Source organism: Aquarana catesbeiana, linkage group LG03 (genome assembly GCF_042186555.1).
Source record: "Aquarana catesbeiana isolate 2022-GZ linkage group LG03, ASM4218655v1, whole genome shotgun sequence".
Lineage (NCBI taxonomy): Eukaryota > Metazoa > Chordata > Amphibia > Anura > Ranidae > Aquarana > Aquarana catesbeiana.
This window is the reverse complement of record NC_133326.1, coordinates 371768165-371794607: the sequence shown is the minus strand read 5'-3', so window position 1 is coordinate 371794607 and position 26443 is coordinate 371768165. Positions and strand designations below refer to the sequence as shown.

General features: G+C 38.7%; 1 protein-coding gene across 2 annotated transcripts in view; it reads left to right on the top strand.

Moving 5' to 3' along the window:
- The first annotated feature begins 1493 nt into the window (after nucleotides 1-1493).
- The window catches only part of KCTD16 (potassium channel tetramerization domain containing 16), a 478958-nt gene continuing 454008 nt past the window's right edge, over nucleotides 1494-26443 (top strand). For both annotated transcript variants that reach the window (XM_073620631.1, XM_073620630.1), the window contains exons 1-2: nucleotides 1494-2036; nucleotides 2374-3474. In XM_073620631.1, the coding sequence (XP_073476732.1) occupies nucleotides 2643-3474 (832 nt within the window). In that variant the 5' untranslated portion in view covers nucleotides 1494-2036; nucleotides 2374-2642. The remainder of the gene's footprint in view (nucleotides 2037-2373; nucleotides 3475-26443) is intronic.

Genomic DNA, 26443 nt, shown 5'->3' with positions numbered 1-26443 from the left:
GAAGGGGGTAAAATCTTCCGGGGCTGAAGCGGTTAATGTGCTCCATCCCAAACTACTTTTGCAGTTTTGGATAAAGATGCCTCTCCTTTCACTTCAGTGACATTATATATTAAAATTGGTAATAAACCCAACAGCAAACATTTATTATATTGCAGCTTACCAATTCTTAGATGCAATAGCTATATATTTTTTTTCTTTCTTTAGGCTTTCTTTCCTTTTGTTTTGATCTGGTGATCCAGCCAGTAGGTCTGTTGTTACTCAACACAACGTGCTCTCCTACAGATGTGTAGTTACAGGGGTAAGAAACCATTTATCACTGACAGATGTGCTTACAATGATCAGCTTTTATTTATTTTTAAATGTTTATCCCCCCAAAAAAAACAAAAAAACGCTGCTGTAACTGCTTTAAAAGTGTGTAGCTGGGGTTTGGCATCCATTTGTTTAGTGTAGCTATTTTTTTTAGTCCATCTAACACTCCCCTCCCCTAGAGTGACAATCCTACTGTCCAAAGGTGTCCCGGCTGCGTCCTAGAGTGAGGGCACTCTAATACAAGAGATGTGTTACTGGCCGGATCATTAGTAAAAAAAAAAAAAAAGTTTTGGGTTTAATGTTGCTTTAAAAGCTCTCTCTATGATATATATATAATTATTATTATTATGCAGGATTTATATAGCGCCAACAGTTTGCACAGCGCTTTACAACATCGGGGAAGACAGTACAGTTACAACACAATTCAATACAGGAGGGATCGGAGGGCCTTGCTCGTTAGAGCTTACAATCTAGAAGCTATATATAATACATATAACAGTTGGTATGAATATTGCATTTTAGATGAAATAGGCAGACATTCTAGCTGCTACTAAAATACATCCCTTGCTCAGCTAACTGCTAAACTAAGTTGCAACTATGGTCTTAATGGCTTGTAATCTCTTTTTCAGTGCTTTGCACTGCCCTTGTTTGAACTAGTATTACAAAAAATGGATCTGGTTCATTGTATGATAATATCTCTAATGAAAGGCTTTCTCCGTACAGTATACTGGATGGATACAGATCAGCCATACAAAATGTGTATAGAGGAAATAAAAACGGTAGGCAACACAAAGATGTGCAGATGACAACTTTAAATACTGCTAAGTGGCTGTTAAATGACAATACAAATGTTGTTTGCTATTGGAGATATAAGACTTTAATTGCTAGTGAAGCTTTGTCCATAATTGCTGCAATCTGCATCAGCATAACCCATTAGAATTGATGCTTGATTGTGATCATGTAAATGGAGGTTAATAGGTTAAAACATCCTTGAGAAAAAGGACAGCTTAAACTAGTAATTTTTAGGCTTGTGGAGGATTAGCATTTACCTGTTTAAAGCAAGCCTGACTCTGAGCACAGTGCTGCTCTTCAATGCATCCTCTGCTCTTTTATTTTCTCTAGCTGCTATTTTCCTTTAAGATGATGTAATAGTTATTTCCCTGGTTGGTTTCTTCCCTGCACTGCTGAAATAGCACCATCTCAGAACAGCCCTGGGAACTGTGGATCCACCCAGCTCAGCAGCTAGAGCAGGCTCAGCAACCAAGCACCAGAGCACCCACAGCTGAATATCAGCTGCTGCTGCTACTACTCCTATTGCTGCTTGCTCTGGCTGCTCCTGTCCCTTCTTTTTCTTTCAGCCTACCTGGAAGTATGCTAACCTCTCTGTTCCTGTTGGAACTTGGAGTATCAAACATGAATCCTTCCCCATGCAGCCTGGCTGAGAGTTTTTTGCAAAGCATTTAAATAGGCAGCATCCCGTCTGGAGTAATTTTTTTTTTCCCTTTAAATAACAAGCTAATCCTATTTTCAGTGTGCATTTTATCTGATGATCACTACATCTGATTATTCATCACTGTGCTGCCACCCAGGAGCCTATAACTCTCTACACTTGCTAAGAGCTACAGCTTTCTGAGACTTTTGTTAATTAGTATTTTTTTTCTATTGATTTTTATGTGTTTATACAAAATGACCTATTTTTTTCACCAAGGAAGGATTATGCAACTCAGGTATTGTAACAGTTTTCTGTAATGTTGTACTCCTATATAACTACCATCATGTAGGGCAAACAGAATGTATGGCTTTGCTGTGCATTTAAATTGCATTTCTGATCTTTAAAATCCAGTTTTGTGTCTGCTGTCAAGTGCATGCAATCAGCATAAGATATATGAACGTAGTCTGCATGAATGTTTGCTGTCACCCATCACATCTAGGAACATAACTATATGGATAACTATGTAAAAAATCTGCTTTTTGCATATCACTATCCTGATATATTTCAGTGACCGTTAGACTTCCTAACTTTACTAATGCTTTTTTTTTTTTATTATTATTTTTTTTTTACAGATTTTAACATGTCTGTACATACAGCATGACCTTGCATCCAGTGGGCTTAGTGTGAGGTACACATCTTTCATATTTTTTTTATGAAGTTATTACTCCAGTGGAACTGGTCTTAAAAGTTCCATAGACTAATCAAGTAAGCTGATGCTAACTTGTGATTGAGACTAATAAGCAAATATTTGCACTTTGCGGATCTACATTACAGTTCCTCATTCCCATTTTACAATTCATGAACTATTTGTATTGTAGCTAGGAACATCTGTCAAGCACAAATGGCACTGAGTGGAAACTGCAGAACTTATGCCCCACCTAGAGACCAAGGGACTGTATTTCAGTCGTACCCAGAGGTAATTGAATTAAATGTTGGAGGGCAAGTTTACTTTACACGTCACTCCACCTTGACCAGTATACCCCATTCACTTCTATGGAAAATGTTCACCTCCAAGAGAGACTCTGTAAACGACCTGGCCAAAGATGCCAAAGGACGATTCTTTCTTGACCGAGATGGGTTTCTATTCCGTTATGTTCTTGACTATCTCAGGGACAGGCAGGTGGTCTTGCCAGATCACTTTCCAGAAAAAGGGCGCTTGAAAAGGGAAGCGGAATACTTTCTACTGCCAGAACTAGTAAAACTCTTAGCACCTGATGAAGTGAAACAAAGCCCAGATGACTACTGCCACAGTGACTTTGAAGAAGCCTCCCAAGGTAGTGAAACCAGAATATGTCCATCTTCATCTTTAATGCCTTCAGATAAAAAATGGGGCTTCATTACCATTGGTTACCGTGGATCTTGTACCATGGGTCGTGAAAGCCAAGCAGATGCCAAGTTTCGGAGAGTTCCAAGAATTCTTGTTTGTGGTCGAATCTCTCTAGCCAAAGAGGTTTTTGGAGAAACGCTTAATGAAAGCAGGGATCCAGACCGAGCTCCAGAAAAATACACCTCCAGGTTTTATCTCAAGTTCAAACATCTAGAGAGAGCGTTTGACATGCTGTCAGAATGTGGATTCCAAATGGTGGCTTGCAATTCATCAGTAACAGCTTCATTCGTTAATCAGTACACTGATGACAAGATCTGGTCTAGTTACACAGAATACGTTTTTTACAGTAAGTACCAGTTAAGCTCTGAAATGAGCCAAATTTATTTTCTAATGCAGTAACTCAAAGCAACCAGTCACATTTCCCTTTCTGTAGAACAGTTACAATGCAAAAGTTGACCACTGGTTGCTATGAGTTACTATACATTGCTGCTTGCGTTCATACATAGTGCCTCCATACCTTCTGACTTGATGTCAATGATATATGTATACAATGTACGAAATAAATGTGTAAAAAAAAAAAAAGACAAGCTGAAATGGTACATAGTGCTAGACTCTGGCTTAAAGTGCCACATAGATAGTGATGTCATCTCATACAGGGAGTATTCTTTCTGCTTCCAGAATTGTCACGATGAAAGCATAGTTTGTACTATTTGCATTTGGTGCTGAATATTATGAAAGTAGAAGTGCAGTACTGTGGCTAGGTGGCACCAGAGGCCAGTCAAAGTTTTACTGGAATGGAGCTCACTGCTGTGTCTGACTTTATAAATCAACAGGATGTCATTGTCACACAGTAGCTAAGCATTTACAGCTAAAAGAAGGGGAGATGCTGGGATGGGATTAGAGGAGGCTGTAAATCTTTTGATTTGCTCTCCTTTCATGTTGGATACTTAGAAATACATTTTCAGCACTTGGCTTATACATTTACTGTATATCATGGGGTACTTGTTCAGGGCATGTTTAGAGAAAAAGTTCGCTGTAGGGAAGATGGGCTGCTGGATTAGTTATCCTTTTGAAACATGTGCGTTCATCTTTTATCTATTCAATTATGTAAGCATTTGAACAATTACACAGTGATATTCCTTGTGTTGTATTAGGTTATGTTTTTACTTTTATTAGGAAATGTAAGCTCTTTTGCAAAATAGGTACTTTTTCTATTTATTATTGGGACCAGCTAGAACCTTGCTAGTGCTAAAAAAAAAAAAATAAAATAAATACAGGTAAAAATAGTAATAGATTAATTGTATGTTTACACTCATCTGCATTAAAGTGGATACATTTGTGCTTACCCAAGGCGTAAAAGTATATTGAGTTTTTAGTGTAATTTTTCTTACAGATGAAATGGTGTTCCATCCAAGGTCACATACAGCAGACTCTTGGGAATCTTTCTAAATTAGTTCTGCCGCTCTCAAGGCAATGACAAAAGTAAAGCCAGCGTTTCCTAATAGAGAGCTAATATCCTAGGCAGCTTATGTAAAACTGGTTTATTAACACTGTGCATTCATAGTCCGATGAATGAAATCAAATATGTAGTGTTCCATGTCCTATTCTCTAGGCAATGTGAACTTCATGATGAATCATGAGTTTCTCCTGTTGAATTCTGCACTACAGTAGAATAGTCAACGTGTAAGGGGTGGTATGTGAGACCATTCATATATTTTATATATTTATTGGACATTTAAGCAGCTGATGCTAGGATAGGGACTTATATCTTTTATTTCTTTTTCTGTAAATAACCCTTTCCCACTGACTGGATGCATATATAAGGCAGCACAGACTGGGCTTAATACTGTGCTTCCATGTACAATATATATGTACCTGTGTGTGTGTATATTTGATTGTGTGACCCCAGCCTGGACACCAAGCTGTCACTGGCAGCTTCTGATCTCAGAGTAACCATCCAGAGCTGGAAGAAAGCTGCTTGCAATCATGTGATCGTGGTGATGGCCAATAACAGTGATCACTTGTTTTAGGAGCTTCCCCTGTGTTTTTTTCCCTCCTGTGAGCTGAAAAAAAAAATACAAAGAATGGAATTTACTAAGAATAGAGCAGTCAAAATCTGAAGTAGCTGTGCATGGGAACCAATCAGGTTCTAGCTTTCATGTTCAAAACTTACTTGAATAGCTGAAGTTAGAAGCTCATTGCTTACTATGCACAGCTGTTTTCATTAGATGGTGCAGAAGACATACTTATTCCCTATGATAGTGCCATCTAGTGGTTATAATGCAAGTATGGCCATTGGGTGGCACTGACTATCATAGGAAATAAGTGTCCCACAGTGCCATCCAGTATCCGTAATGCAGCATTTTCAGCATTCACACATTCAAAATGAAAATAATCTAGCTGGAGAACATTTGATTTTGCCCTATTCGCACAAAGCAAATGTACATTGACTTTCAACGGACAAACAGCTATACAATACTTTTTGCAAATACACTCCCACAAATGAGTGACATTACCCAAAAGTTTTTGTTTTTTTTAACCTGGCCCTCGCCATCACTGCAGCCTGATCAAAAATACTTTGCAGATCAACAATCAGAACATTATTACCTGTGTTGTTCAAATTCACCAAATCCTTTAACAAACCTTCCGATTCACAGTGGCAAAGTGACAAAAATTGGGACGTAAACCTGCACATTATTCAACTGATTATTCTCCTTTTCTTATCCACACCGGAACCCAGGTTTAGACACCCATAAAAGAGGCACCAGCTTGGGAAAAGACAAGAGTAGCAAACAGTAACTGTATGCTGATGTCAGTACAATCAGATTTAATTTTTTCTACTCAAATCATTGCCTCTCAAGGACATCAGGCATAGGTCACACCTGAAGTAAGTCCAATATCTGACTAGGCAGATTCTTCAATAACTTTCCCTGTCTACCGCTTCCAAAAATGTAGACTTCATCAGGAGAAAAAGCAAGGTTTTTCATGTAACTCCTCTTGAATTCCTTTCTTATGTGGCAAAAACATGTAAAAGTGCCTGACTATTCAGACTATTTTCTTGCTTGGGGGGGGAGGGGGTATATACTCTTCATAAATACAGATAGCAGGAAAGCATAAAGCTGGTATTTCACAAACTCCCATATTCCAAAGCACTGAATGCAGGTCAACTTAGCTCTAGCCTAGCAGCCTCGATAGCCACCCAGATCCAGTGTAATTAAAGTCACTGTAAAGTCTCGTTTAAAAAAAAAACAAATAACAAACATGTTATACTTGCTTCTTCTGTGCAGTGGTTTTGCACAGAGCAGCCCCGATCCATCTCTTCTCAGATCCCTCTTTGCTGCTCCTGGCCCCTCCCTCCTATTGAGTGCCCCCACAGTCAGACTTGAAGCCCCAACCCAGTCCTGCCCCCTCTCTCCCCTGATTGGCTGACTGACTTTGACAGCCGTGGGAGCCATTGGTGCCACTGCTGTGTCTCAGCCAATCAGGAGGAGTGTCTCGGACGGCTTAGACATTCATGGACATCGCAGGAGAGAGATGGGGCTCAGGTAAGTAAATAGGGGGGTTCTGGGATGGCTGCTACACACAACAGGTTTTTTATCTTAATGCGTAGAATGCATTAGCATAAAAAAAGTTTGTCTTTACAACTCCTTTAAGTATTTTTTGAGGATTAATTAAAATTGGAAGTTTAACATAGGTGAACCATCCGCATGGGATATGAAAGGAATAATTACAAACTGCTAAATTAAATGTACTGGGGAAGGTAAACTAGCTAGCGCATAACCTTGCTGGTTAGTTTTGGACTTCCTAGAGAAGTGTATAACAAAACTAGTAGGATGGAGTTCATTTCCAGCTATACCACGCTATCCTGATCTGCAGATTTTTTTTATGTAGGAATTTTTTATCTACCTGTTATACTGTATCGGACCTGTGGTCACTTTTAATGGCATTGTTTCAATAAAACCACCCCGGTTTTACGCTATGTGGCGACTTTTTGCCTTTCTTCTTTCATAAACCTTCATGGGAAAGAGTGACTAACGAGCACCAGTGGCCGCGACGCTATCCCTCTTCATATCAGTGGATTGATTCTTCATGATGTGTGATTCCATGTCTGAATAGGCTTCTATAACGTGGAGTCTAGCTATCTGGTAAGGGTACATCTTGTATTAATATGGTGGAAGGCGCACCTGGGTGTATGGTCGTTCATTATTTTTGGACACGTGTTGCCACGATTTCACCACATTCATTTCTATATGGACTTATATGGAAATCCTATGAACTGATCATTGTCACTTTATTTTATTTCACATGTTTATATCACTATTTATTTAGAACGGCAATTGTTGTTTTATATGTATTTTGACACAATTTGTCCTGGTGTGTGATTGCCAGCTGCTTGTTTGTTTTCTAAACGTTTGTCATTATCATCTTCACCTGCGCAATTACAACCCCCCCCTTTTTTTCTTTATTATAAAGAGATAAAGCTAGTAAGGAAGTAAAATCCTGCCACTTCCGCCAACCAGTTGCATAAGCAAACCAGATTGATTTAGCAAATTTGAATATTTGAATAGAGAAGGTATCAATTGGAGATCAAAAGGTAAACGTGTGATGGGCATGCAGATCAGAAGGTATAGTTTTGATGGGCAACGTAGACCTCTGATGTCTGCCGAGAGGGCCAATTCCATGATCTGATGAAAGTTCTTGTGAGACAGAGCGTCTGCTATAGGATTATGGCTACCTCTCAAGTATTTGGCTTAAGGCCAAATATTAAATGAAGGCAAAGAAGAACAAGATGCCTAAGTAGCCTAATCACTAATGGAGATTTAGAGGAAAGGCATTTCAATGCATATAAAACAATCTTCCTTTCGGTCTGTAGCAGAATCTTCCAGTTGGTAAATTGCTTACCACATAAAACAACAGCTATAACAAGAAGAAACCGCTCCAGTAGGATAACGCTTCTAGTAACCGCAGCACCAATCCATGGTCTTAAATTTCAGCACACTAACTCCCTGACCAAAATCCACCAATCTAACGGACTTGGCTACATCAGTAAAAAGCTGAAATTATTCATCTAGTCCAAATCTCTTCTTGCCATATAAATCTTTTATTGTGCTGAGAAATTAATTTGTACTAAACCAGCAAATCTTCTATGAGTTTTCTAATAACACAGCCTTTCAGGAAATACTCTGCCCATGGTCATTAGGCACAAGGCAAAAGCCAACAGTTCTAGCACCATAACCTTTTTCTTTTTTAGCATAAGGCTTAAAGATTCTCTTGTGGGAGTCTATACACCATCTTTATGGTATCAGTTATGATACTTAAAGTGATTGTAAAGTCTCATTTTTTTTCTATTAAAATAACAAACATGTTATACTTATCTGATTTGTGCAGTGATTTTGCACATAGCAGCCTGGATCCCCCTTTTTTTGTGTCCCTGGCTGGAGCTCCTGGCCCCTCCCTCCTGTTGAGTGCCCCCACAGCAAGCAGCTTGCTATGGGGGCACCCGAGCCGACCTGCAGCTTCGTGTGCCCATTCAGACACGGAGCCGTGGTTCGGCCTCACCCTCCCTCTCTCTGATTGACAGCAGCAGGAGCCACTGCTGTGTTTTAGCCAATCAGGAGGGAGAGTCAAGGATGGCCTAGGCCATTGTGGACATCACTGGATAGAGATGGGGCTCAGGTAAGTATTGGGGGGGGGGGCTTCTGCAGAGAAGACTTTTTATCTTTAAATAGACGTTCAGGCCAAAACAATTTTTTTCCACAGCCAGTGACATACCAATAGGAACCATGAGCCCTTGAAAAGTGGACAGCAAACTAGGACCACCGATCTCAGAATCCTTCGGTCAAACAAATAAAATGTCATCTAAATAATTAAGTGAGGGAGGATTTGAAAATGTTGAAAATGTTGCACATCAAAAATTATTTTGATGCAAACTTTGTAATAAAAAAATGTAAATTCATGCTAGCTAGAATTAAATATTGCTTTTCCTTATCTTTTATTTCAATAAATGTTAGCTCAGAAAGGATAGAGAATAAGAATACTTAATACAATTTACACTTAGTATATAGCCTTTACATTAACTGTTATGTTCAGACTAATCTGTTAAATGTATGCATAGAACATTATTACTACATTCTTTATAAGCATAATTACATTATGGTGAGATGAGATGACATGTTATGAACAATGACGCTGTTGTCTGTTGCCCAGCTTCAGTGTCTTCCAAGACCATTGCTGGCGCATTATGACTCTGCTTGATTGACTTGTGCATAATCATGTTCCATTGATGTTAGCATGTAACTGAACTTATTACATAATCTGCTTTATCAGACATGGTGGCATGTCTTCAGTATGCAGCTATGCTTTGACTTTTGAGCACTGAACGGTGAAATATGTTTTGGATCATGAAAAAAACATTAAAGTTTCAGTGACAGAGAAATTGGCTGAGTGCTTCCACTTTATTGCATTTCTAATATACTGTACTGCAGAGGCAATAGAGAAATGGAAATGGGATTCTTAGTTCGCATAGGTGCATACTGTCACTGTTGTCACTGTGTTATTCTTAGTAAATAGTGCACAGAACCACTTCTCAAGGAACATGGTGTAATTGATTTTTGTCTCATTTACAAGCTTGCTTTGTACATTTGGGTTTCAGTTTACTTATCTCATTTACAACCTTGCTCTGCATTTTTCTGTTTCAGGTTACATAATTCTGTTACAAGCTTGCTTTATGTTTTTGAATTTTAGATCTACCATCAACTATGTAGTTCTTGGGCTTGTATGATTTAATATGAATTAAAAGGATTGTTTAATGAATGGTCAACTTTAGTTTGCATATCTCAAGCCCCTTGCATTTCCCTGAACTCTGGTATTGCCAACCATCATTATAAAAAAAGCCCCCCCAAAAAAAAGCACACCTGTGAAAACTAAATCTTTACTTTTCCCATAGCCTTCACCACTAGAATGCTGTTCCATTCCTGAGAAATATTCATGTGACTTTTGCAGGAAAAGCCAACATTTTCCAGAAGTGCTGAACTTCTTCTGCTGTCCTCCACTTTATTATTGTATCTTGTGATGCTTTCGGTTAGCAGAATGAACCACGGAGTGCAGCGGGGTACACAGGAGTTCAATACTCTGGGAATTGTTGGTTTCCCTGCAAACCTCACCTTAAATAGATCAAAATTAGGTAATAGGTTTGTTTCTTTGGAGGTTTTTTTTTTTTTAATATAAAATTGTTGCTTTATAGAATAATAACATGATTATATTCCTCTATATGTTCTGTAAGAAAATAATTTATTTATGGAAAAAATAAATGATATATATCAATAGCAGGACTTCACAGATATTTATATCTCTTGGGAAGAGACATAGGACATAGTGTTTCAGCAGAACAAACTTTTAAATATTGGACACTAGTGCTGTAGTAAATATACGGTAGTAGCAGAGCTCTTCTTCGTCTCCAGTGTTCTAGCTGAGGATTACAAATGAGAAAATGTTGTTTTTTTAGAAACAGTAGAAGTCATTGCTGTTCCAAACTATTTGTTATACCTAATGCTAGAAACTTTTTTTGATTTCTAACAAAAAGAAAAATATAGGACATAAGCTGCCAGCCAAGAATATTATTAATAAATAATAAATGTTTTATTGTTATTGTCCTTAAGGATTGTCTGGTCTTCTGTTACAGTAAAATTGTCAGCTACCACTGCCATTTTAAACACAGTGCCTTGAGGCATTTCTGCTTGAGGAAGCACATCAGCCTGGTTTACAGCTACAGCTTCTATCACCCCACTTCACTGTAATCAGCACACTCTGTTCAAGCTTGAACCAAGAGATTTGATGTACTTGTATGCACTAAAACCCCTTGAGTTGGGTCTCTGCAGAAAAATCTCACAGTATAATTTTTCAAAAAAGCAATATCAATTATCGTTAAAAGTCATGATTGAGTTACTGACTAGTGAGGTTGCCCAAGCTGAGTTGTTACACAAAATCGCCAAACGTTTGTGGACAAGTGACCATAAAATCTGTATGAGCCTACTGATCATCCCATTTCAAAATCCTAGGCATTAACATTGAGTTGTCTATAACCACCTATATTCTTCAGAGATGGTTTTCAGCAAGATTGTGGAGTATGCTTAGAAACCTGCATTTGTTAGATCAGGTACTGAAATTGGAAGAAAAGTTCTGGTTCACAATTGATGTTCAAGTTTATCCAAGAGGTCTTCAGTAGGATTTAGGTCAGGACTCTGTTCAGTTCCTCCACTGATAACATAACATAAACCGTGCCTTTATGGAATTGGCTTTGTGCACAAGTGCATGCTGGAACAAAAAGGGGTATTCTCCAAATTGCTACTACAAGGTTAGAAGTGTACAATTGTTTACAATGTCTTTGTGTGCTGCAACATTAACCTCTTCACGCTGGTGTCTCCTGACTCTTTAAGAAATTTATGATGCTGGGAGGTGGGGCGGGGCTTAAGTTTACATGACCGCCATTATTGGTTGTCACGGTGGTTGCGTGATCCGAAAACTTCCGCAAGCAGCTTTCGGTTAGGTGCCGGTAACTGTGCCAGGAGCGCACATGCGTACGTGTACAGGAATTCACGCAAATATGCGGCTTCTCGTCACCAACAGAGAGGCCGCATATTTGCGTGCGGCTGGCACCAAGGGGGTTACAGTACCCTTACTTAAAAACGCCTAAACTCAATATTTGTAGGGTTAGCCACTGAAGTTGTAGGTTGCTATCAAGACACTGGCTCCAATAAGATAGGTACAATCTGCCACCTTATCATGTCTACTATCCAGCAATGACTTTTAATTTGTATTTTTTTTTCCACACTACAATGTTACTTTAAACAACAGTTTATTTCTGCAGCTGTTCAGGGTAAAATAAATCTGAAACCCTCAGAGACAGCACAAACTACAATTATATGCATCACTAAAGCTATGTTTGTGTTGTCATCTATTCATCTATTTTTACAACCATTTATAAGCACGTACATGTTGGATTTATAAAGAGAGAGGTATTCTGATTGCTTCATAGGTTCAGAGCCCTGTAAGAGAAAAAAAAACTATTTTTTTTTTTCATTTTTACCACAAAAATTCAGGCTTTTGCTTTAAACTGAGCAGATTGAGGATACATCCTCATGTGATCGTGCTTATATTTGCTGTCCAATTCATTAATTGATATACATAATGAACACCAATGGGAAGGTTAGTGTTCATTATGTACATCAATTAATAGACCAATTATTTTTGCTAGGTGAAGTTGGCAGTATTGTAGTTTTTTTTGGGGGGGATGCTGCAAGGAGCAGAATGCTAGCATACCACTCCCGATGCACATACAAAATATAAAGGATGAAAAGGCTATTAGTAGATTTAAACTCTATAACAGTATAAATTGAGCAATGACTCCACAGCAAAATGTAGCAGTGATGCTTAAGATACATATTTTGCTGGATTCACTTAACAAGGATGTAAGTTTCTTTTTTTTTTTTTTTTTTTAGGATACAAGTTTATATATAGAGGTTTTTCTATTTTATTGGGGACTTGTTTTAATATTTGCAACCCTGATGATGTTTTTTAATGATAGATCCCTTAAAAAAAATAAGGAAGGCCTGTTACTTTTCAGGAGGCACAGACTAAACATTATTTAATAGTCCACAATCACTATACTAATATTTGTACTACAATATTAACACTGTCCTCTTCAAGAATGAAGGCCCTGCTATGGCTGAATGCTGCAGATACCCAGATTTATTGTGGCGATAATGAATACTTACTGCTCCTCTGTCCAGGCTAAATGGAAAATGCCTAGAACTGATGTAAGCTGCCCAGTCCAACTTTATGAGATTGGAGCAAAATAACATGTGCAAATGTTTCAGCTTTAACTCTATAACCCACACTGGGAAAATAAAATGTAAAATCTGAATTCTGTTTGTAGCAAGTATTCTTTGCCCCAGATCAGGTAGCAACAGCTCACTTTTGTGTGTGGATGAGACACTACATAGGCTGCCACCATTTCTGGGAAACACATTTCCCAATTCTACCACTAGCCTGTAAAGTTATAGGCAGTTTTTATTTCTTTACTAAAGTACAGTAACACAAGATGAAAATGGAGAGCAGAGACAGCAGAAAACACAACTGTGGTAGAGTTTGGCTTTAACAGAATAGAGACTTATTGATACTAATAATGGTGTCTATATAAATGGAATTTTTTTTTAGCAGTAGGGCAAGAATTGTGGAAGGTTGCATTTATTGTTTTTCAATAGAAAGTTGAATTTGGCAGTAGAATTGACCAGCAAAAGGATTTTTATATGAAAGGCTACATATGGAGAATTGCTAAAATGTATCTGTGTCTGATAAAGTGTAATGCAGCATATTTCATATCCAGCATGTATATGATGTACAACCATAGATTACCATAGATTAATGAAAAAATAGAAAATTTGCCAAGTACAGCATCCTTCATCTGGCTTTAATAAAACTGTAATCTAGTCACCCGAGGAGCCATCATTTTTAACATCCCGCTCTTTACACTTCATTTTCAAATAAACCTACACATTAAACATTGCTACAAATTTGCAAACTGTGGCCATGTGAGTCTACCATTCCCCATACAAGTGTGTAACGAGTTTTATTGTTTGTTCTTCCCCTGAGAAAAAATAAGAAAAGCAGGAAAATAAACTAATCCTGTCAACTGCAAGAGTGAATTTGATTAGATTGTTGGCTGTAATGATCACATTGAACTCTGAGCAGTTCTTGACAAATAACGTGTGGCCATAATGCCAGCTTCTATAAAGATGGTTAGTCATTATTGATCATTGTTTATTCCACACACTGCTAAACCTGAAAATAGCTTTGCTCAGGTGAATGCTGTGGCTTATTTGATACAAAGCATCAGTATTATTATTGTAAGTTGTTTTTTTTTTCCTTAACTACTTCACACCCAGCCTATTGTAATATAATGGGAGGGCAGGAGCTCCCTGGTCCATGCCTCCAGTTTGCTCTGGTAGGTGCACTGCAGCTCAATCTGTTACCCACTGTGTCCACCAGACAGTGAATGACATATCAGTGTACCGTACTGGCCTCTGTATCATGTGATCGCTGTCACCAATCACATTGATCGCGTGACAGTTGTACGCAATAAATGGTTTTCATTCATAACCATTCATTGTGCACTGTTGTGTTGATCTCTGTGGTTGGTCACAGTCAAGTGGTTTACTATTCACAGCATCTACCAAAAATGATACAAAAAAACAGTTTTGGGTACAATAATAAATTCATACAGGGAGAGTTTCTAATATATGTAAAATTGTATCTTCTGAATGCCTCAGACTTTCATTGTACCCAGGCACATATTTATTTATTTTTCCTTCATTATCAGTTACATCGGAAATATGTTATGTATATGGCTAGCCTTCATGTACATATATCAAACAAACCCAGCATAGAAGGCCTTAAAATCTCTCAAAAATGGTAGCACTTCAGCATGCACAAACAGCATAAATCCCAAAGCCCTTAGCTGGTGGGCTGCTCTGCTTGTACATAGCAATCTCTGATCATGATTTAGATTTTTCTACAACTGTCAAAATGCATCTGAGCAGAGCTAACATACAGGGAAAAAAGTTGTGTTTTGAGTCTTACATTACATGAGCCATAAGAGTTTTTGCAGAACCATATGGGATGGTAGACCGTATTTAAATAAAATATATAATACCCTTTAATAATATACTTATGAAAAACACTAGACATACTTTTAATGGATTGAAAATGGCCACGGCCCTTTATTATTGGCAATAAATTATTTGATCTTTAAACCAATATCATAACATACATTACATTCATGTCATTTTTACCAAATATTTTCACACCAAACCAAAATGTATTATATAATGTACACACATCCTAAAAACCATATATGATAACTCAGCCATTACAGCTCGAGTTATAACCATTTTAACCAAAAACAACTGTCCCCTCTCATGTAGCAGAAAGGGACAGATGCCACATAAAAAGGACCGCAACAAGGGAGGGAGGGTGGGGAGCTTCTTCTTCTCCTGCTGAGCGCCGACTGAAACTGTTGTGCAGATTATTTTAAATTTAAATGACTACTATTAGCTCGTGCCCTGGCAGTTGTAACCATGTGACCTCATGAACCAATTATATTGCAATAATTTCAAAACTGCTTGTTGCTATGGGCTTTTAACTATATTTTCTAACTGTCACGCTCCCATTGGTGTGTGAGGCAAATTAATTGCTCGCACACTTCTTATTCTAGTGGTGAATTCTTTGCTCCCTGTTCACTCTGCATAGTGTGACCCCTGACATGCTTGTGAAGGTCTGTGGGACCTAAATACAGTGCACAGATAGCTGTGGTGAGTGTATAACCTGGCAATGAAACTGGGGAAGAGCGCCATTTCTGGATACTTAGATGATGCAAAAGAAAATCACTCAATACCCCCATCAACACAGTCAGTGTTAAGGTGGGGATTCCCTCCTGAGGAGCTATTGTGTTCTCCGGGCAGGGGGGACGAGGGGAGCCGTCCCTGCCCAGAGAATACAGTGATTATTGCTAGTGGCCATAGCCATTGATGGATGAACTTGGGTACAATCAGCCTGCCCATAGATGGTATAAATCTCGGCTGGTCCCTGCTAAACTGGCTGAGATTCGGACCATCTATGGCTTTGATGACTGCATAACAATAATACGCTTAGGGAAGCTTCCCTATTGTTTGCAGATTTGAACATCAAACAGGTGAACGCAGCAGCATGTCACAAGAATTGTATTAATTTTAATTCAGAAAATCTGCTGATCATTTTATTGGATGCAAGCCTTGGATAAGGCTTTACAAGGCAATACAATAAGTTTGGTTCCCAGCCAAGGCATCAGATCAGCCTTTGTCACCTTTATTTTGCAATTGTGTTGCCTACATAGTTACATAGCTAGTCAGGTTTTAAAAAAGGCAATAGTCCATCTAGTTCAACCAGTAAAAAAAAAACAAATCAAAACCCTCCATATACACAATCCTATACCCACAGTTTATCCAGATGAAGGCAAAAAAATAAATCCCCCAATAAAGTGTGATCCAGTTTGCTCCAGTGGGGGGAAAAATCCTTACTGATCCCCCAGAAGACAAATTAATTTTCCCTGGATCAACTACCCCTGGTGTTATTAGCTCTAAATGTTAGTGCAGTATTCAGTTATATTTTGTGCCTAATATTTTTAGAAGTACCCTGTTCTTTTTCTTCTTTCATCAGAGGAAGAACTAGTGCCAAGACTTGTTTCAGAAGGATTCATATTTAGAGAACAGCAAATAGAAATAGAAGCTTCTGTGAAGCTTTCCATAAGAGCTCATCCACACCAGATGTGGTGGGGCTGCGCTGGCAGTTTTTTCCAGGACAGTGCCAATGCATAGAAGTCAAAAAGCATTGCTTCCTATGGTGTCCGTTCACAGCACAGTGTTGCTGTGGTGTGCACTGAAAGAGTACGGCATGCATCCATTTTTCTCAACACAGTGGGTTGGGACGTCAACCACCACATTGCAAACCCAGTGCGGTGAATAGATCTGTTCGGTTCTGTGATGTGCATCAGAATCAGTGCATCTGCACAGCACATCACAGCAGTGCTGTGCACTTAGTGTGGCACGTTGGCGTGAACGGGTCCTAATGGTTTCTCCTATGCAGTTACGCCAAACTCCCTACTTTCAGGAAGACTCTGTAACACTTTGATATTCAACCCAATGATTCAAAAGATCATTTTGTTGGTCCAAAACACACTTTCTATTTTTAATGTTGTGTCTTAGGAAGTAATATCACTGTGAAGTTTAGTGCTGAAATTTTCCCTGTTCTGGACTAGCAGTCACAATGTTGGAGTCAGCTAAAATTATCCAACCTAAATGAGTGCCTTTTAGTCTGACTCTTTTTCCTCAGAGTTTATTTGTAGAAGACTACATTCACATATGCATTGAGGAGTGTAAAAAGAAACGGAACTGCACTCCCACTCTTCAAATTCATCTCAGTGGGGAGCAAAGCCATCATACACACACAACACAGTGCTCTAACTATCCCATTACACTTGACAAAATTCATTACTCACTGACTCTAAATATTCTTAACTACTCTGTTTTCTGGAAAGACTTTCTGCTGCTATGCATGTGTTACAACAAAAAAAAAAATATTGTTGTACAAAAAGAGTAGGTATCTCTTGTGTTGGATGAATATATGCAGAGATTGCAAAGTGAAATGCATTTCATTGCTGGTTTGATATTAATACGTTTTTTGTATTTTTTTTTTTTTTAGCATTTATGAGATAATTTTATAAATCTATGTTTATGTGAGTTGGAGATATCACGGAAATCTCTGATGGAACAATTGCTTTGTGTACATCCATCTATCTATCTATCTATCTATCTATCTATCTATCTATCTATCTATCTATCTATCTATCTATCTATCTATCTATCTATCCTTGAAAAAGTATTCATACCCACTTGAAATTTTCCAGATTTTGTCATGTTACAACCAAAAACATAAATGTATTTTTATTGCATTTTTATGTGATAGACCAACACAAAGTGGCATATAATTGTGAAGTGGAAGGAAAATGATAAACGATTTTCCAAATTATTTACAAATATGTGAAACGTGTGGTGTGCATTTGTATTCAACCCCCCTGAGTCAATACTTTGTAGAACCACCTTTCACTGCAATTACAGCAGCGGGAGCCAATGGCCCTCAGCCAACCAGGAGGGAGAGTCCCGGCCAGCCGAGTCTCTCGTGCAACATTGCTGGATTGGAGGAGGCTCAGGTAAGTATTAGGGGGGCTAAGGGGAGCTGCTGCACACAGAAGATTTTGTATCATAATGCATAGAATACATTAAGATAAAAAAACCTTTTGCCTTTACAACCACTTTAAGCTAATAGTGGAGCTGTATTTCCTACTTAAGGCATATCTAAACCCAAAAACAAAAAAATATCATATTGCAGCTTACCAATCCTTAGATGTGTTTGTTTTAGGCTTTTATCCCTCGCTTTTACTTGGTGATCCAGCCAGTAAGTCTGTTATTTTTCAACTTCCTTTAACACACCAAGCTGTCTAACAAAAGGCAAATAGGGAGTTGAGACAAACCATTTATCACTGACAGGGGTGCTTAAAATGGTCACCTTTTATTCATATATGTGAAACCTTTATCCCAAAGTAAAAAACTGATGCTGTAACCGCTTATAAAGTGTTACCTTGAGTTTGTCTTGTCTTGTCTTCCCCGCTTTTTCAAAAACTACATAAAACATTTTGGGTATACATACACTTTTTAAATTGCTAGTAGATAATTGGGAAAGCAAACTGTATCAAGCTTCTTAACCAAAGATATGTTATAGCAAAAAAATATACCAAAACTTTAGTAGCGCTAAACAATCAAAATGTTTTTAAGATTGCTAAAAAAAATCTACTTTGTCAGTGAATGTGATAAAATGTGAGTATAAGGTTGTCCACCAAAGAAAAATCCTTGCAGATTTTTTATCCAGACAATCACCTTCACCACACCGCATGTGTAACACTCCCCCAAGGTCATCCACTTACCAGATAGTACTGGGATTTAGATAATTGCTGACAGCAAATGCTGCATCTCTCCATCTAAATTAATGCTCATCACAAGCAAAAAAAACAAGGATGCACATAGCGTAATCCAGTAACTATAAAAGTGTTTATTTAAAAAGTTTCCCTTAGGCCTCTTTCTCACGGGGCGGATCAGTGATGATCCGCCCCGTGAACATCCGCTGGCTCAGCGGGGATCGCTCCGCCGATCCCCGCTGAGCAGGAAGATGACAGGTGCATCGCTGCACACTGTGCAGCGACGGACCTGTCAGAGCGCCGCTCTCCCCTATGGGGGGATCGGATGACGACGGACCGTAGTGTCCGTCGTCACCCGATCCGATCCGAAAACGGATGGAAAAGTAGGTTTTTCCTCCGTTACACTTTTCGGATCGGAGCGGGGTCGGATGTCAGCGGACATGTCACCGCTGACATCCGACGCTCCATAGGGATGAATGTATGTCCGTTTTTCATCCGAAAACGGAAGGATGAAAAACGGACATACGGATCGTCCATGTGAAAGAGGCCTTATGGTTGTGCACTTATAATGTAACAAAATGTAACAAAATGTTAAAAGCATGTATCAAATAAACATCAAAGTCGTAATCTCCTGTCTACCTCTCACCGATACGGCGGTGTTCCCGGGTAAGGCAAGCAGGGAATCCGACGACGTGGGTTGCTGCGTGGTCACGCCCTCTATCAAGCTTCTTGTTTTCAGTTTATGATGGAGTAATACATTATACCTGGACATGTACTTGGCTGGATAGAAAAACATTCTATCCAAATAGCAGTCTCTGCTGTGGATAAATGCTGAAAAAAGTTTGTCTATTTGAGCAAAAATGTATTCCTATAAAACATTGGCATATCCACAATTTCAGTTACATCCTCTGCCAAATTAATCTGCTCTTAATTAAAAACATGGGTAACAATTGCTTTTCAATGTTCAGATCTATTATAAAACCATCATGCTTCATTTTTTTCCAGTTTTACATTTGGACAGGATCCTGTGTTGTAGCATACTCCATTATAGTCAAAGCTGATTAAATATTGCTTGCAATAGAGACAGTCTCAGAAATAGCTGTATATACTGTATATTACAAAGATTACATTTGCCTGTATAACATGTGTAACTCTAGCTTTAACTTTGAATCTACCCGACTGACAGCTTGGTCTTTATTAGGTTTCTGGTGGGATATTACATCTTATGTGCTATTATAATTATTTAATTAGCAACTGCCAACTGTGTTTAAATAAGCAGTAATTCATCAAGATGTTGTATCTGTGTTAATGAATTATAACCAAGGGAGGTTCTCAAAAGACACCAGTTATCAGAATACTAACATGTCCTTAGCAAAATTGGCATCCCAGCCACGCAACACACAACAATGTTAATTAAAATTATTTTCAGTATTGGTTGTCATTGGAGGCATTGTTCACCCCAAAATTCTTTTTTCTGACCACTAAATTCATATGTTTTGTATGTTAACATGTAGAGAAACAATCAAAAAATAAGCACCCAGTGGACTTTTAAGGCAACAGAAACACGATATCTAAAATGTAACAAAACGTTATTATTTTGCAATTAAAATCATCAACTAGGAGTGGGATATGCTGAAGTATAAAAGCTACTGCCAGACCACAGTCTACTGGGCAAGCGATAAGGCCATACAGATGGAAAAACCAGAGACACAAAAGTGGGAGATGTTAAATCAACCTAATAAGCATTGGTTAAGCTTAGATGTACAACATTCTAAACATTTTATAATTGTTGGCCAAGATGTACAGTATATCCCACAATGACACCATCTTCCTAATTAGTCAGGCACAATAGAGGTCATGTACTTAATAATTGGACTGCCAGGGTTGTTTACCCAGTATGTAAGAGTGGTGGTTATACAGTGTCACTCCCTTTCCAGTTCTGTTTTTTCTGGCTTTTCATATATGGTGCCCATTGGTGGTATAGTGGTGTCTTCCCATCAGAGATATTGCTCTGTATAGCCACCGCTGTTATATAGTGGGTAAACAGCCCTGGTGGTCCAATTACCAAATATTGGCTAGTCCTTTGCTTCTAATGTGCCCAAGTAATTATGAGGCTGTCTTGTTTTCTGTGGGTTCTTGCCTGCCAAGGAAGCACTCCAAACACATGCTGTTCTGCATGCAGCCCAATGTAGGGCCTTTCGGGTAGTTAGGGAAAAAAAATAGATTAGAGGAAGGAAGTGTCATTCAAACATGTAAGCTACATTATTAAATACTGTAAATATGACATGTCACTTTTCCTTACATCATTAATAATAAGCAGTACAATGTATTGGGCAATTACATGTTTAATTTATATAGACCTTTGTCTAATATTAGTCTTTATCAAAATAATGCCATATAGAAGACTTATGACTTTGTCAAGAAATTAACAAGGATGCTAGGATTAAAATGTTATTGGCTATGATTTACATGTGTTTAATGGAAAAGGGTGTCAAGAATTGATTCAGCAATCTAGCAAACACATACATTAAAGGCACAGCTGGTAATGACCTTCGCCAATTAGTTTTTTCAATCAAACATCTCCCCTGGGTACCATACATTTGTCCTCTTCAGGAAACAATCAATGGTAAGAACATTAATGTTTACTGACATATACTTAAGTATGCCCGCTCACTTTTGCTTGCCCACTGCCAACAGTAAACCACTTTTTTTCCAATCTAATACAGGACAGTATAGTTGTTGATAAACGTAAAGCTTATAAACTGGGTTGTTGGGTTATAGGAGTAGAGCAGTGTCTAAAACCCTAAGCATAGCCTGTTAATGAGGCCTATAATAGTACCTCCTGGACAAGGCTGTTATTAATTCAGATGACTGGTTATCGGAGGGATGGCTTGACCTCTAGCTGACTGACCTGTGAGAATTACTTGCGAGAAGTCATCAATCACACGAAAGACACCTCAGCATTCAGTTATTACAAGAAACTGATGGACAGAACAATTAAAGAGCTATAATTTAAGACTGCAGCTCCAAAACCGTCCCATCTGCTTGAATATATATATCATGAGACAATATACACTGTTAGGGACATATTGGATAAAGTGTACCATATGAAAAACTGAGGTAGTACTGGACCTTTTAAACAGTATTTTATTGAGCTACCTTGTAATCACTTTCTGCTATGTTTATATGTCTTCTATCACCAAGTGATGTGTGGTCATGCAAGAGTATAAAATGAATTAAATGTATGTGTTGTGGTACACATGCCTTGCATATTAATAGAAGTTTGTTCTAAATCAGAACTGATACAATTATAACAATGTGCAAAAGATCTAACTAATCTATCTTAGTGAAAACATTAGTAGATAATTTCTGTCACATAAAGATACATTGATCAGGCAGCTACTGGTTCCACAGTAGAATGATTCATTGCTGTTCACATGTGTTTTATGCTTGGAGCTCTCTTTACTGTTTACAGAGCTTCCCACTTCTGTCAATCACTATACTTGCATCCTGTTGGGTTTGTAATCATATATTGTAACATATTGTAACATACCCAGCAGGAGGCAATAAAGGAGGCTATAAAAAGACATTGCAGGAATGGTTATCCCCAAATCCTCCAACTTCTGAGGATTGGAAAAACCAAATTAATGCCATCCTGCCTAGGGAAAAATGTATATTTCAGCACAGGGGGTGCCCACATAAATTCAATAAACTATGGGATCCTTGGTTAATGTTACTCAGATTGACACATATTGCACTTATTACACAGAGGCTGTTCAATAAAAGAAAAACTTGGAGCCAGTGACAGCAAAGCTTTATTGTATAATGTTTCTATTTGTACTGAACAATTTGTTTGATCCCGTATCACCTGCCAATCTTTTTTAATGGGCAGAAGGTGGTTGTTAGGTTCTTTAAATGTAATACTCTACTATTTCTATCTAGGCCCCCCTAGTTTTGACTTTATGAATTGAATGACAAATAAGAGGTCATTATATCTGGCAAAGATTTTGCACCCATTGTGATAGGCGAAATGCTGTACTGATATGTAACATATAACTTCTTGTCATATTTTTGCATAGTAGTATACCGTATACTTGATGGTAGTGGTTTAAATTCAAGAGCTGTTGAATGTTGTATGTGCTAAAAAAAAAAAAAACCCTGAAATCTCTATAGAATTATGAATTCAAAGAGGCCATCCAATAGTGTGGAGGCTGGAAAGGAATCAGAATACATGCAACATATTATGAGTATACTACAAAGATATGTTACAGTGCACCTAACAGCATAACTCAACTACCTAAAATGAACTAAATACACTTCTCTTGAATCTTATGAATAAAACACTGCACTCCCAGCATAACCTGACAGCTGAATAAGAGTATAACAAAGTTCTATTACACAGGTATTGAACACCTCCGATGGGACCTATTCAGTGGACATAAATATAATTATGGTTCATTCTTTAAATTCAACATGCATTAACGTGTTGTGCTGCCAGAAGTAGTAATGCTCCTTTTTTGGTGCACTAACACACTACAATGGTGTGAATGGACCCTAAAACTGTAGCAATGCGTTTTATAGTCCCTAAACACAAAACCTTTGCTTAAACTTTGTTTTATATAGAGTTTTACTCCCTGTGCATTTGTAGAAGGACTAAATGTGTGACATTAAGTCTCTTGGTCCCTAAACACACAAGCTTTGTTTAATCTTGTGAATAAAAGTCTGAAGAACACAAACTGCAGCAAACATTAATAAAGCATTTAACAGCTTGAACAGCTTTTTTGAAGTCCTCAAAACACTCTTCAGCTCCAGTCTGGAAGTACTACATACATATTTTAATGGCAGCTCTGACTGCAGTTTTTAAGGGAAACTATATAATTATTTTGTGTCAATTTATCTTGGTTTAAAGTTTTTTTTTTTTTTAATTTATATGTTTTAAACAGTTTTATTTTTGTTTTTACTAGTTTATATAAAATCCTAGTTGAGCAGCAAATACCTAGAGTGCAAATGACACAAGATTTCATTATGGGTTTTAAAAGTAGGGCAGCACAGCAGAAGCTGCTTTCTTTTGGACTTCTATTTCTGACTGAAATTTAGTATGGAACAATCTGAAGAGAGCAGGAAGGATAAGAGAAGTTATCCCCAGGTTTGTAAAATATTAAGCTCTGTAAAGAGGCTTTTTAGTCTTAAGAAAATATGTACATACCCACTATATCTGCACTTTAAATATGATTTTGGCTGGCATTATCAGTGGCATCACTAAGGTGGAGCTACAGGGGGCCCTGCCCCCACAACATCATACTGTGCCCCCTATGTGCCCCCCCCCAATTAAAACGATTGGCACGGCAATTACAGAGCGATTCTCTGTAGGCTCTCAGCTGCTGGAGGGAGAGACACACATCGCTCTGTATTTGCCATGCTCCCTGTCCTGTTGTGTAAAGTTTGCAGTCCGGGTCTCCTGCTTTTCATAATGACAGAAGGCAGAGCCAGCTCCAGCAGCAGCGCTTCCACCTCTAAGCCTGCCCCTGTGTATGTGCAAAACAACATCTCCAACCTGTGCATACACACAGTAGTAAGATGCAGGGCTGCATGTTGTCAGTGTCCCGACTCCCGACCATCAAAGGGAGGGGGGGATATTTGCATCTCATCTCAGTGTTTGCCAATAATGCTTTGTCCGTGCTGCGGCCCCTTCCTCTTCCCCTCCTGCCCACCACATTTTAACTTCAGTTCCAGGAAGAAGAAGCCAGAATCAGTCCTCAGCTTGCCAGCTCCCATGTGAGTTTCTTTTTATTTTCTTTATTTTACTTCAGGGAGGGGGAGAAGGAGGTTCTGCAGCAGCAGGGACAGCCATAGATTCATAATTTTAGTGCAGGTGATGGAGGAAGAGGGGAACAGGACCAGCATTTTCTTATCTATTCATGTTGTCATGTATTTACTCTGGCACTATTACCTAACCTGGCACTATACCTCCCAACCTGCCACTACCACCTTACCTGGCACTATACCACCCTAACCTGGCACTATACCACCCTAACCTGGCACTACCAAGTAACCTGCCACGGCCACTTAGCCTGCCACTACCACCTAACCTGGCACTATCACCTAACTTGGCACTACCACCTAGCCTGCCACTACTGTATATCACCTAACTTGGCACTATAACCTAACCTGGCACTACTGTATATCACCCTAACCTGGCTCTATGTCACCCTAACCTGGCTCTATATCACCCTAACTTGGCACTATATCACCCTAACTTGGCACTACCAAATAACCTGGCACTACCACCTAACCTGGCACTACTGTCTATCACCTAACTTGGCACTATAACCTAACCTGGCACTACTGTATACCACCAAACCTGGCTCTACTTCACCTAACCTGGTTCTATATCACTTGCCGTGCCAATTGTTTTAATTGGGGGGCACATGGGAGGGCACAGTATGATGTTGGGGGGTCAGGGCCCCCTGTGGCCCCACCTTAGGGATGCCACTGGATGCCCTCTGTGTGTCTCTCCCTCCAGCAGCTGAGAGCCTACAGAGAATCGCTCTGTAATTGCCGTGCCGATTGTTTTAATTGGGGGGCACAGTATGATGTTGGGGGGGTCAGGGCCCTCTGTGGCCCCACCTTAGTGACGCCACTTATAATGCCAGCCAAAATCATATTTAAGATGCAGCTATAGTGGGTATGTACATATTTGCTTAAGTCAAGACTAAATTTTAAAAAGAGTAGACAGATAACAGGTAAATATGAATTATTGCGTATGAACATTTTGTATTTCCAGGTGAAGCTTAGGGCTGCTATTCACAAATTTACCTGTCTGCCCTCCTCATCTACTTTCCTGGAAAAAAGCCTCTTCACAGAGTTAAATATTTTACATACCTGGAGATATCTCTTATCCTTCCTGCTCTCTTCAGATTGCTCCATACTAAATTTTAGTCAGAAATAGGAAGTCCAAGCGAAAGCAGCTTCTGTGCTGCCCTAATTTTAAAACCCATAATGAAATCTCATGTCATTTGCACTGTAGGTATTCACTGCTCATACAGAAACTAGGATTTTATATAAACTAGTAAAAACAAAAATAAAACTGTTTAAAACACAGAAAAAAAACTTTAAACCAAGATAAAATTGACACAAAATAATTACCGTATATAGTTTCCCTTAAAAACTGCAGTCAGAGCTGCCATTAAAATATGTATAGAGTACTCCCAGACTGGAGCTGAAGAGTGTTTTAAGGACTTCAAAAAAGCTGTTCAAGCTTTTAAATGCTTTATTAATGTTTTGCTGCAGTTTGTGTTCTGTAGCAGCAGGGACAGCCATAGATTCATAATTTTAGTGCAGGTGATGGAGGAAGAGGGGAACAAGGACCAGCATTCTCTTATCTTTTCATGTTGTCATGTATTTATTCTGGCACTATTAGCTAACCTGGCACTACCACCTAACCTGGCATTATACCACCCTTACCTGGCACTACCACCTAGCCTGCCACTATACCACCCTAACCTGGCACTATACCACCCTAACCTGGCACTATCACCTAGCATGCCACTACCACCTAACCTGGCACTATATCACCCTAACCTGGCACTACCACCTAGCCTGCCACTACCACCTAACACTATACCACCCTAACCTGGCATTACCAAATAACCTGGCACTACCACCTAGCCTGCCACTACTGTATATCACCTAACTTGGTACTATAACCTAACCTAGCACAACTGTATATCACCCTAACCTGGCTCTATACCTC